The sequence below is a fragment of the Micrasema longulum genome, unplaced genomic scaffold (assembly GCF_059751315.1).
Source record: "Micrasema longulum isolate JH-2025_06_02 unplaced genomic scaffold, ASM5975131v1 h1tg000260l, whole genome shotgun sequence".
Lineage (NCBI taxonomy): Eukaryota > Metazoa > Arthropoda > Insecta > Trichoptera > Brachycentridae > Micrasema > Micrasema longulum.
Window position 1 is genome coordinate 26569 of NW_028277464.1, and position 12826 is coordinate 39394.

General features: G+C 31.3%; 1 protein-coding gene across 2 annotated transcripts in view; it reads right to left on the reverse strand.

Annotated features, from left to right (window-relative positions):
• Positions 1 to 694: 694 nt before the first annotated feature.
• Incenp (Inner centromere protein) overlaps positions 695 to 12826 on the reverse strand; it is a 64783-nt gene continuing 52651 nt past the window's right edge. The window contains exons 13-20 of one of the 2 annotated variants that reach the window (XM_088223940.1): positions 10009 to 10150; positions 9665 to 9793; positions 8749 to 8903; positions 8123 to 8279; positions 6408 to 6556; positions 5422 to 5531; positions 5142 to 5249; positions 695 to 2755 (exon numbers count right to left, since the gene is read on the reverse strand). In XM_088223940.1, coding sequence (XP_088080066.1) covers positions 2559 to 2755; positions 5142 to 5249; positions 5422 to 5531; positions 6408 to 6556; positions 8123 to 8279; positions 8749 to 8903; positions 9665 to 9793; positions 10009 to 10150 — 1147 coding nt within the window. In that variant the 3' untranslated portion in view covers positions 695 to 2558. Of the gene's footprint in view, positions 2756 to 5141; positions 5253 to 5421; positions 5532 to 6407; positions 6557 to 8122; positions 8280 to 8748; positions 8904 to 9664; positions 9794 to 10008; positions 10151 to 12826 lie in introns of both variants that reach the window. The other variant, XM_088223939.1, reaches the window with a different exon arrangement.

Sequence of the window (12826 nt, forward strand, 5' to 3'; positions counted from 1 at the left end):
ATTCAATCACATGAATCTCACCCGCATAAATAAAGGTTTCAGCTCTTTAACTTCACAAACATCAACAGATTAAATTTGGGCAGAATGGTGAATATTACAGTGTATAAAGTGGCCACTTAACCAGCAAATGACAGGTCATAAGCCCTGTAGATGCCTAGACTTCTATATTACCTTCTCGCAAATGTTCTTCGTCCCTGTTGTAATATGTCAAATGTAATGGTGTCGAATCTCAATAGTGAAGCCAAACAAATCTTTAACAAACCATTGAGCCATTTTCCCATAGATGTAAGAAGGGGAAACATCACACTTCACACTTCACACAGGCCTTGCATCCCCTATATTCATGCACGCATGCCGATAAGAAACACTGTTAGATATTTTCATTTTTGAGAGGGGAATGTGGAGGTATACATCAATATTTCTACAATTTCTTCCTTTATTAATTTTTGCGTTCTTGAGAGTTTTTTACTAAAAATTTATTTTTCAAAAATTGAGTGATGCATTTTTATGTACGTTGACATTGAAAAATCATGTTTTAACAATGGACAGTTTAGATAATGCTGCTTTATGAACAGTTTTGCTATGTAAATATCATAACTTATTTAGTAAATAATAAAACTCACAGTAATTGCACTTTTTAGGATTTTTATTGAAGTAATCTATCTATAATTAATATCAATTCCTAAATAAAACATACTTAAAAGGTTACAAAAAGTTGGAGGAATATATTCTTTACATTAATAAATAATTTAATGAACGATCAGGTCAGGCAAATAAGAAATGTATCAATTTTAATAGAAATTAAATTCACAGTAAAGGGTTTTTGTGAAAGTATGCGTACGTTTAAAATTAATGAAAACATTACAAATATTTAAAGTACTTACTTTGTGATAACAACATTAGAAATTGTATCTAGATTTCCAGAAAAAATTTCAGACTATTTATTTATTTAGTTATTAATGTAAAATTTAAAATTGTTTAAACTAGGCAAAAAAGTGCATCTGAAGATTTTAGTTGACAGTAAGAAACAGCAACTAAATTTTACAACCATAAACAAAAAAAAATAGTAAAAGTATTTACAAACTTAACATAAATAACAATGAAGTAAAAAAAAATATACAGAAATCATTATTATTTGACAGATTCTAATTCAATTTTTAAATGGTTTATTTTTAATTTCTAAAATATACAGATAGATATTTTCATCCCCATAACACATAATTTTATAAAGTTAACCCCAGAAATATTATTTTCACGTGACATAAATAATTTTAATTCATCAATAATTTTACTTAGAAATCGCGGAAGCAAATTAAAATTATTCAATAAAACCCTAACTTTAGAATTCTTAGTGATTAATGATTATTATATTCTAAGCATGTGCTATGTAATGATTACTGTTAAAATGAGGGCACGGAGGTGTAAAATGATGTTATATCATAATATACCACTCTAGTAACGACCTATACCTTTCGACTGTAAAATGAATGTTTAAGGAAAACAGTTTTCGCTCATATATTTCATCTAACTAATAGAAATAAACTTTAGGTACGATCAGGACTATAATAAATATGAATGTATTCTAAACAAGATGAAACCTTTAAAGCTACATAATAATATTATATTAGAAATATATTAAATACAGTTTTCACGTTGTGTCATTTTATTTTTCGAATCTGCAAACTTTAACTTAAAAATTATAAAACTTCACACATTTTAGAAACGAAACAAGATCCAAAAGATTTATACATACGATTTTATCAGTCAAACTCATGACGACACATATTTTCTCAAGAAGAGATTATCCTAAATGTAAATACACTTCGAGGCTGGAAGAAGTATTCAATACTATTAAAACTTGGGAATATTTTACATTAGTTTTTAAGGAGCACAAAGTAATCGTTGCCAAAATCACAGATATAATACATGATTCGATAATTTGTATAAGAGTTCATTTGAAAGTAACTGTAAAATTCATCAAAAACTCAAAACAGTCAATACCAATTTTATGTATACTATGTAATCGATAAACCACTCACAGATGTCTTTTTTCTAAGAAGTAAAAAAATTCTAAAAAGTTAGAAATATTCTGAATATGATTGCGTTGAGTAAAACTAGCAGTATGATTGTCAAATAGGTAAAAAGGTTTCCTCGGTCACTGTTTAGTAAATATGTTAAGTACACTACGAAACTTCAGCCTGAAGATGTCGGAAGAAACTACACATGTCAACAGAGGCTCAACAAAAAACACATCTTCGGTGGTCTCTTTGTTTCTTCTTTAAATGCCACAACCAACACTGCACAAGAGAGCAATGGAAATGATATGTGGATCAAATCCCAAAATCACCGGCGTGCCATGACATTCATCAATAACCAAAATAAGAATAATGACCAACTTTTAGTAAAATACAACATTCCGATCTCATGATATAAACTATTTATATCAGTTTTTCTTTTACATCAGGCAAATCTATGGTTTTCCCTTTAGTCACGGGTTCTTGATTTAGAATTTGGACACAGTACTTTTTTATACCATTAACTTAACAATACTGGATCCTTCACTCCTCCTTGGGCATCATAGAATATCTCGGAGGAGTCCTCCAGTGAGCACTGGAAGACCTGACAAGTTTTCTCTTCTCTATTTTGGGGAAAATGTCAGCCAAGTTAGGAGTGAACTTTGTTGTTGAGTAGAAAGTGTCAATTATTAAAGGTTTTAGCAGAGATTGAACCTTAACCTGCTTTCGACGATGTTCCTCTGTAAAAATAAAACAAATTTATTGAAAATTGACAATACTTTGAGTATGTCCAAACGTTTGTAGACAACGCTGAATTTCACTCCCTAGGAATTTGTCTAGATTGAGATTTATCGCAACAGAGACAGAAAACATTTTTGAGAAGGGAATCTGAAGTATAGGCATTTACAGGTCTTATGACCCGTCATTGGCTAGTTTAAGTGGCCACATTACACACCGAGTGACATTCACCATTCTACCTATGTTTAAACATCCACATTTCATCAACTCATCCACCTGTTGACTTTCGTGAAGTAAAAGAGCTGAAACCTTTATTGATGGGGGGGGTTATATATATATATATAATTCAGCCAGATGAATCTCACCAACATCAATTTTAAATCTTTTATTTCACAAAAATCAAATGGAAAAGTTTAGGAAATGTGGATGTTTAAACATAGGCAGAATGGTAAATGTTATACAGTGTGTAAAATGACCACTAAAACTACCCAACGACAGGTCATTTTTTTATTATTATTTATTTATTTATACATTTTATCGTATTTACATTTCTTTGTTAAAAACTTCACCCAGTTAACAAGGGTACATACCCCGTTCCAAGTTAGGAAATTACATTTTAATACATAATAATTTAATACCAAAGAAACTACCTTTGGCATATGCATAAATAATGTTAAAAAGCAATATAATAATGCAGATATTGATAAAAATGCACAATTAAGTTTATTATTTATGTTTCCGGCATAAAAACATAATAGTCATTCTACATAATGGTTTTTGGTATAAATACTGTAGAAAAGAAACTGTCTCCATAAATACTTTGAAATAAAAACATAAAACCAAATTTACAAAAAAAGATTTACATTACAATATAAACCAAAAATATTTTTTATCTTTGTTTCAATAAATTTCATTTGAAAATTGATTTTAATTACAGTAGAACCTCGTTTTTATGTTCCTAGATTTTACACTGAAATGTTATGGACCCATTTTTCTTCATACATTCTCATACAAATAATCCCCCCAATTAACGTTTTTTATATTTTTCATAAAATATGGTTTTATGCTTAAAAATTTTCGGAATTCATTTGATGTGTCAAAAAATCCAAAATTATGTCATAATAATTATGCTTCGGCCCGCGAGCCACCGTGTGTGCTACGCGAATGAAGAATAAAAACAGGTAAACAACTAATAAAGGATAAATTATTTTCTTAGCCTAAATTCAAAGCAGGTGCGTGTACTGGACCTTTTTGTTTAAGTGTCTTCCTTTAGGGTTAGTCTATGGTTTTATTTAATCAAAAACGTGATATAGACTTGTACAAATCATGATACACAGTTGACAGATGTTTAGATACAATAAAGTTTTAATATCATTAAATTACGATGTTTAAAACATAACAATGTAAATATTTAAAGTTATAAAAAATTTGGTTCAAAAAGCCGCGATCTATATGACAGTTGTTTTTAGTGATGCCATAAAAAAAAAGTGATAACGTATAAATAAAATTTCTCAACATTTAGGGGAAAAATTATTTTATGTTATTTTATGCAAATTCAATTTTCGTTTTTATTTTTTATTTACACATAAAATATTTTAACATGCTGTTTTTAAATCAAACTAAAAAACAGATTACATAATATGGTTTGAAAAAATATAAAAATATTTTTAGTGAGATCATTAAGGAAAAAAAAAAGAAAAAGTATTGAATATAGGTTTAAAAAAATATTAACAATTTCCACTTATCACCGTTTTTACTATTTTTCTGGAAGTATATGTACACTATAGTGTAGCAAATCAATTTTATTTTTATGTAATGACAATTTTTTCCATACATTTTTCATTTCCTCATTTTCCGTTTCCGTTAGCGTTTTCCTCAGTTTTACACTTTTTTTCTTGCTCTCTTGAAATACTTAAAAAGGGGATTTTACTGTATTAAGATTAATTTTTATTGGTGTTTTTTTTTTAAAAAAAGAAGTATTTGCGTTCTTATGATTTACCCAAACATTTCATTTTAAAGGTCATTTTCAACAAGTTGTAAATAACTCACTATTAGAAAATGGGAATCAAGTTGGGGTAGAATGGGATTCGAACCACGTACCTTTGAGCCGTGAGTCCGAGACACTAGCCACGGGACCACAACCTGATTCAAATTTAAAACCTGACCAAAAAATTCAATTTAGGGCATTTTTTTTTCATTGTGAGCAATGGATAAAAATAGCAATTATTCAATATACACTTATTATTCCATACATACTGGACAGAAACAAAATGTATAACCATGTAAGCTTATACACGCGTGATTTATTCCATTGTCAAAAAGAAAGACAAAAGATTAGTATATGCCCAAGTTATTTAAAAAGCATAACAGTATGAAGATTTGACTTACGTCTTGTCCATGTGGGGATAACTCGCTTAGTATGCTTTTCATCCTCACTCTCGTCGTCAGTTCCGAGCTCTTCGAATGTCTTAAAGTTTTCCAACCGTCTGTGCGGTACTGCTGAATAAAGAAAATATATAATTTAAAACTACACAATACTTTTTAATTGTATTGTCTGGAGTATGAATCCCGAGAGAAGTATTTCATAGTTGATTGATAACAAAGCAACTACAATATTAGTTGCTAAATATAGGACAGGATTAGACAGTACATGTTTGTATTTTCTTACCAGTCTTTTTGGATCCTAGCAATTTGGATACAGCAGATTGGCTCTTTGCTTCTTGTAACTTTCTGGCATTAGCTAAGTCCTTCTCCTCATTTAACACTTTCTTACGCAATCTAAAACAGAAAATATTTATATTATAACAACATTCAATTTGTCTTACTGCGTCATTTAAAATAACTCGAGACCATTTTAAGATACAGTATTTTATATAACTTTCTTGAATTATTTATAACATTTCATTGAAATTTTACAGTACAAATCAACCTTAAAATTTGTTTTTGCAATGTGTAGATTTGAAAGAAGACCACAAGACCTATAAAATTAATCTGGGCAAGAGGTGATTATAAAGAAAAGGGGCATTTTACACCCTTTTACCTATCTTACAACAAAAAGAGAAACATAACTTAACACTTAATTGTTTCGGCATTTACTTTGCGAAATAACATTTTAAATACACAATAAATAAAATACAAAGTGTTTTATATATAAAATACAGGTTGTTCTTTAAACCCTGTCACATCCGAAACCACGATGATCAGTATGACCAAGAAGACATATTGGCACATTAAAACAAATTTTTAGAACAAATAAAATTTACAAAAAAAAAATATTAAAAAAAAAAATGGTTGCTTACTTCTGCAAGGTTGAAGAGTGGAGAGGGGAGGGGGGAGTCTGATACACCATCAACCACATGGCCACGCCCCCCTCGCTTCTCCCCTGCAGAAGTAAGCAACTATTTGTTTTTTTAATGTTTTTTTTTTTAATTCTGCATTCTAAATATTGTTTTAAATATGCTAATATGTCTTCTTGCCCATACTGATCATTGTGGTTTCGGATGTGATAGGGTTTAAAGAACACCCTGTATAACTGTATTCATAAAAGTTGTCAAAATTTCATAGGTGGTCCTTTGTTTTTAAGGTGACGATTTCTGCACTTCAAAATTCTTGGCATTCACTGTTCATAAGTAAATACTGATGTTGGTAGCTTACATTTCATTTTCCTTCTGCTGCTTGGCCTTGGCATGCGCTATCCGCCGAGCTTCTTCTTCCTGTTCCTGTAAACGCGCCACCCTTAAAGCTTCATCTAATTTTCTTCTCCCTTCTAACTCTGCCGCTTTACGTTCCGATACATAGCGTTTCTAAAACCAAAGCAAAACATGTTACACAAAACTAAACTGACTCATAATATTATAATAACAGGAAGAAAATAAAGTGTCGAACTTATAAAGTATAATGATATACAGTAAAATCTCGTTTTTACGTTCCTCGATTTTACATTTTCCCGCTTTTTACACAGAAATATTTAGGTTCTATTTTTTTCCATTCATTCTCTTTAAAATATTCTAATTCACGTTTTTCATAAACCTAGTTTTACGCTAAATTTTTTTCCTAACTCATTCGATCTATCAAAAGACGAGTTGCGCGCCGCCGCGTGAATGGAGAATAAAATCGAGGTAAATAAACAAATGTGTAAATTATTGTCTCAGACTAAATTCAAAGTAGGTGCAGTGTAATTGAACATTTTGTTTAAGTGTCAAATTTTGTCATTTTACTAAATAGTGACATGCAGTTGACGCATTTTAGGAAGAATAAAGTCTTTACATCAATAAATTACATTGCAGAAAGTTTAAAAAATTGGCAATAGAAATATTATTTGATGTTTCATTTTATTTTTATTTGTTTTTTTGCACAACAGGCCAGGAGGCCCAATTACAGTTGTGAATTACATCACAGAACACCGAGGCTTAAGAAAAATCACCTTTATTTTTTTGTGTTCTCCCCGGGAATCGAACCCGGAACCTTCCATGGGTGAGTCAAGTGTCTTGACCACTACACTACGGAGGCCGCCAATATTATAAAAATAATTTGAAAAGGAGATATATTTATATATATTTGGCTGATTTATATAGCGCAATTTTTGTAAAAAAAATCACCTCAAGGGCGCTTTACAATTGCATACCTAAACTTAAATTCTAACTAAACTAAAGTGATATATTACATTTCCAGATTTAAAATGTTTAAACAGTTATCGTGTGAAACAGTTTTGCCGCAATGTATGACAGTTGAAATTTTGTGGTGCCATATTAAAAAAATATATAGCACATAAATAAAAATTCCCAATATTTGGGGCAAAAGTCGTTGTAAATTAAAAAAAATATTTTCTCATTTTAAGGTTTAAGTACCTAGATAAAGTAATTGCGTGTATTTTTTAAAATTCAATAAAAAATAACACATTGAAGTTGTTTGAAAAAATACAAAATATTTTTAATTATATCATTGGTAAATAAATATATACAATCCCCAATCGTGACAGTTCTTACAATTTTTCTGTAGTATATTTAGTATAGTCTTATACAATAATTATATTTCAATGAAATTTCATTTTTTCCGTACATTTTTAATTTCCTCACTTTTTAGTTTTCCTCAGTTTTACACTTTCTTTTGTTGCTCCCTTGAAAAACATAAAACGGGGGCTTTACTGTATTTCATATTGGTCCACATTTGCGTATGTGTATTTGTTATTTATAAATAAATGGGCAGCTAGTTTATAGTACAAATGATAGATAAAATCTTAAAGATAAATTTAATATCGGACAGATAAGGAAAAATGTAAAGGTAAAGTATAAAATGAAGAAAGTAAAAGGATATGAAATGGAAAGAAAAAAATATAATTGAATAAACAAATGAAAAAGTTTGTTATTTACCCATTCAGCATCCTCCCTAATTTTCTCCTCCCTCTCCATCTGAATTTGCCTATTCTTTTCTTCTCGTTCCCTTTGCTCCCTTTCTGAATTAGCTTTCTTCAGTTTTTCCTGCTGTTCCCTCGCTTGAGCAGCTGCTTTACTCCTTTCTTCCCGTTTCCTGTAAAATAAACATTTGTATTATTAAGTCTTCCTTCGTTCTCACAAAGAAAAATAAAAATATTGAATGCTTCCAATGCTTCTTTGAACAGAATACATGTCCTCGAATGGTTATATTTACACTATTAACTTTCCGTGCTATATCGCTAAAATATTATTTTCAATGAAAAAAAATAACTTTATTTTATTTTATTTATTTTCCACTATACTTTTTTTTTCTATATGAACACCTCACTGGGCACAACTCATGTCGAGGCATTAATTTACATTCTTTATTTTATGATCCTAGTTATAATGTTTGATATCTAAATAATATAAATGTCACGGCTATATGCAAGTTCCAAAATAGCGCTATCCGTTAACTTTTCTGTGTAGTAAAGTCAAATCATACTATGCAAGATACTGTATGGAAATTGAGTAGCATTTTTGACGGATTTCATGTTGTCGACAAAAAAAAATGTTACACATACTTTTTCTTTTCTTCAACCCTGGCTTGCAGTATAGCATCTTTCTTGCGCAGTGCATCATCTTCTCCGCCAACCTGCACGAATGGAACATACTTCCCTTTGGGAGAAAGCAACGAGTCCGCAGAGATGGCTCTGCTTGGCCCCAGCTTCACAGAGGTCTAGAAAATAATCAGATGGTACCATTTACAAATAAATAACAAAAATATAAATCTAATACCATTGTTGTTACGGAACTAAATGTTCTGAATCAAAAATGTATGACATTGGCATTTATGTTCCGAAAACTTTTCAGTTGTCAACGGTATATTTATTTCTCTATCCATCACCATATCTTACTTATTTCTGGCCGATGGTGGAGATTGCCGTCTTTGTTTTGACACACCTAATATATGTCTGAGAATTTAAATGAAAATGAATCGGGTTGTGATCCTGTAGGTAGTGTCTCGGACTCGGGCGGCCTCCGTGGTGTAGTGGTCAAGACGCTTGACTCACACACGGAAGGTTCTGAGTTCGATTCCCGGTGAGAACACAAAAAATTAAATGTGATTTTTCTCAAGCCTGGGTTATCTGTGATGTAATTCACAACTGTAATTGGGTCTCCTGGCCTGTTGTTGTGCAAAAAAAAAAAATCAAAGGTCAGTGGTTCGAACCCAACTTTACCGCAACTAGATTTCTTCTTTCTAATAGTGAGTTATTTACAACTCGTTGAAAATGGCCGTCAAAATGAAATATTTGAGTAAATTATAAGAGTGCCTATATGTTTTTTTTTTAAATGCATGCTTAGAATAATATAATACATATAAATAACAAAATGATTTGGGAGAAAAAAAAACGATACACGCATATAGAAAATTAGAGGTAAAAAAATACAAGATTCTTTTTTACATATTTTGAATTTTCCTTTAGTAAATAAATATACCTGTTTGGAGGAAGGAACTGGTAGAGGCAGCTTAAGCTGTGCGATAGTTCGTGCACTAATGGGCGTTGCTAGTTTGCTGATTTTCCTACTCGGTGGTGGTGGCTCTGGCTTAGGTTCTTTGATTTCCTCCTATAAAATCAATGGCAAATTATAATTACTGCTTTGTTTTATTAGTTTATACGGTGTTCCGGACGTGCTGGAGATGATTTAAAGCCGCCATCTATATTGTTATAATTTTCTGTTTTATTGTTCTCTTCTACCAATTTCGTTTCATTTCCTCATCGATGCTTTATGCTCCATCAGGAAGTGAATATGGTTTTAATGATAATGAGTTTTAAAATTACCAGTACTGATTCCTTAGCCGCCATAGCTCGGGTCTTGGTTCTTGTGACTCTGGTAGGACCATCCACAACCGTTACTTTGGGACTACCGGCGGCTGCTTCTGCCAGGCGCTCAAAGTGCTGAACACGGCTCTTCACTGGACTTCTAATGGTCAGAGAAGGATATTTTTTCTTTTTATTACACACATACACATTTTGAAACTTTCATGGGCTACGATTACAAACGCTATCTTCATCGGTACATATCTATTTATTTGTTTATTTATACGCCCTACGGGCTTTTACATTTATTGGTTATACATTCAAGTGCAGCAGTGTAACATAAGTATATACATTAGATTAAAATATCGAGAAAAATTGAGACAGAATAAAGTAAAATCGATATTTATGAATGAAAAGTGTAAATTTGTATGAAAGTTTAAAGTATCTTCATCAGAAACCTACAATTGAACATGTTTAAAAAAAAAAAAAATTATAGATATTCTATTCATTGAGAAAACTTAATTTTACTTTGTAGATAAACGTTAACATCCCATTATAATACGGATCCTGATATCACAACAACATAAATCACAAACCTATTTGCATTGTTTTTATTATAAAATAAACTGTTATATAAGTTGTTATTAATAATCTTCCATAGATGGCGCTGACGAATGAAAGGGGGAGGGGATACCTCACGGGTAGGGCTACTGTGGCGTGTCAGCCTCGTTGCACGGGCCAAGCGAGCTCTCTCTCATTTCTGCTGACATACAGCTAGCATAGAAAACATTGAGAAATAAAGTTCTCCATATACCAAGTAATAAATCATATTTTATTACTCTGCCACCAAAGACATTATATAAACCATAAGAGGTTTCTTCTCTATTATCAATAAATAAAATTATACGAAGATAATATAAGAAAATAAAAAGAAGAGCGCTGCAAGTAGGTTTAGGTTGAGCAGAGGTAATTAGCCAATGAGTGTGCAAAGTATGGCCTGTAATAAATGATCTTGTTATTTAACTGTTTATTATTATTTATTTTTTAATTTAAAGAAATATTAGAGCTTTTATAATTTGCCCAAATATTTCAATTTTGGTGGCCATTTTCAACGAGTTGTAAATAACTCACTATTAGAAAATCGAATCAAGTTGGGGTAGAGTGGGGCTCGAACCTCGGACTTCTGATCCACGAGTCTGCAACGCTAGCCCCGGGACCACAACCCGACTCGTATTTTGATAACAATTGTTATTTAAATTAATAATACATTGTAATTTCACACAATACATTGTAATTTCACATTAATACATAAATATTCACCTTAATACATTGTAATTTCACATTAATATGTGTACAAATAATACATTTTCATAACAAAACCCAGTACATTCATTAACACATTTAACTATAAAATTAATAACCTGGACATTAAAAAAAGTATTCTGTTCAATGCTCCGACTTTCATTTACAAGTTGAAAAACAGACAGCGCCCTGGGCTGGTATTCCAATCGAAATTATAGCGCGGTATAGCGCGTTTTTACGTACTAAATACGCATTATAGCGCGCTGTAAACGCGTTCGGAATACCAGCCCTGGATACATGTTAAAAGGCATTAAATATCGTAAGGATGTCAACAAGTATGAAATGAGAGGTGGAGGTGCTTTCAGGCTACCTAAGGTGAGACTGACGGGGACTCGAGACAACCTTACTATAAAGGTTTGAAAATATTGAATGAGTTGCCAGAAAGCCTTAAGGAAGCTGGAAATGCCTCCACTTTTAGATCAAAATGCTTTGTTTACATTAGGGATGAATAGCGTGTTATAATGCAGAAATATACATAAATTTAAGTTAGGAATATTTTATTGGCAGCCTCGTGGTGTAATGGTCAGCGCGTTCGATTCCCGACATGGTTGATGTGAAATATTTATTTAAATGGGTGTTTTCACACTAGAATATTTCATAGTCCCTGGACTGGTACCTGAAGCGTAAGACTGATCACCTTACCTTCATGTAACAAAAATGATTAAGATACGCTGCGATTGGTGTACCCATGCAGTGCTCTATGCACCATTAGGTGCGGAAAGGGAACGATGATGATGATGATGATATTTTTTAATTATTAATATAGTGTTATACTCGTAAGTAAACTTATGCAATGTTGTAAATTTACAAACGAAATAAATAAATACAAATAAATAACAATAATAATTTTTAACTACCAGCTTAGCTGAAGTACCCAGCCAATCATACAACTTCCTTCATTTTCCAGCACTTTTTTTTTCTTCATTTTTTCGTAAAGTGTTAAAGATTTAAATTTTCATGCTTGTCTTGTTGTGTTTTAAATCGTAAAACTCGAAGAATATATTTAGAGGCAACTGTTTCATACAGTTCGCGTATCTCCAATATAGTATGTGATCAAAACATGAATTGAACGCAGCTATACAGAAAGCAGCCAGCCATAGAAAAGTGAAACTGAGATAATAGCATGTTTGTAAAAAGAATGAGTAATCAAATCTACACAGCAGTTGGAATATTTTTGACTTTGACAAATAATAAACAATGAATATATTAGTTTTATTTATATTACAAACAAGAATCTTATTTACCAGTTTTAATGATTTTTAAAGTATCGGAAGATTTTTGGCTTTTTGGATTTTTTCTGCAAATTGAGAAATGCCGTTTTTGTGATCGGCACTATTTTCAGAAGGTGATTATTACAGTTATATGTATGAAAGCGGCCTGGTTGTTTTTATCAGAACATAGAATTTAGCTTACTGCATCTGATGACACCAATATATCATTTTTTCAAAATTGTGGCTGCTTTCATAACTACGTTCAA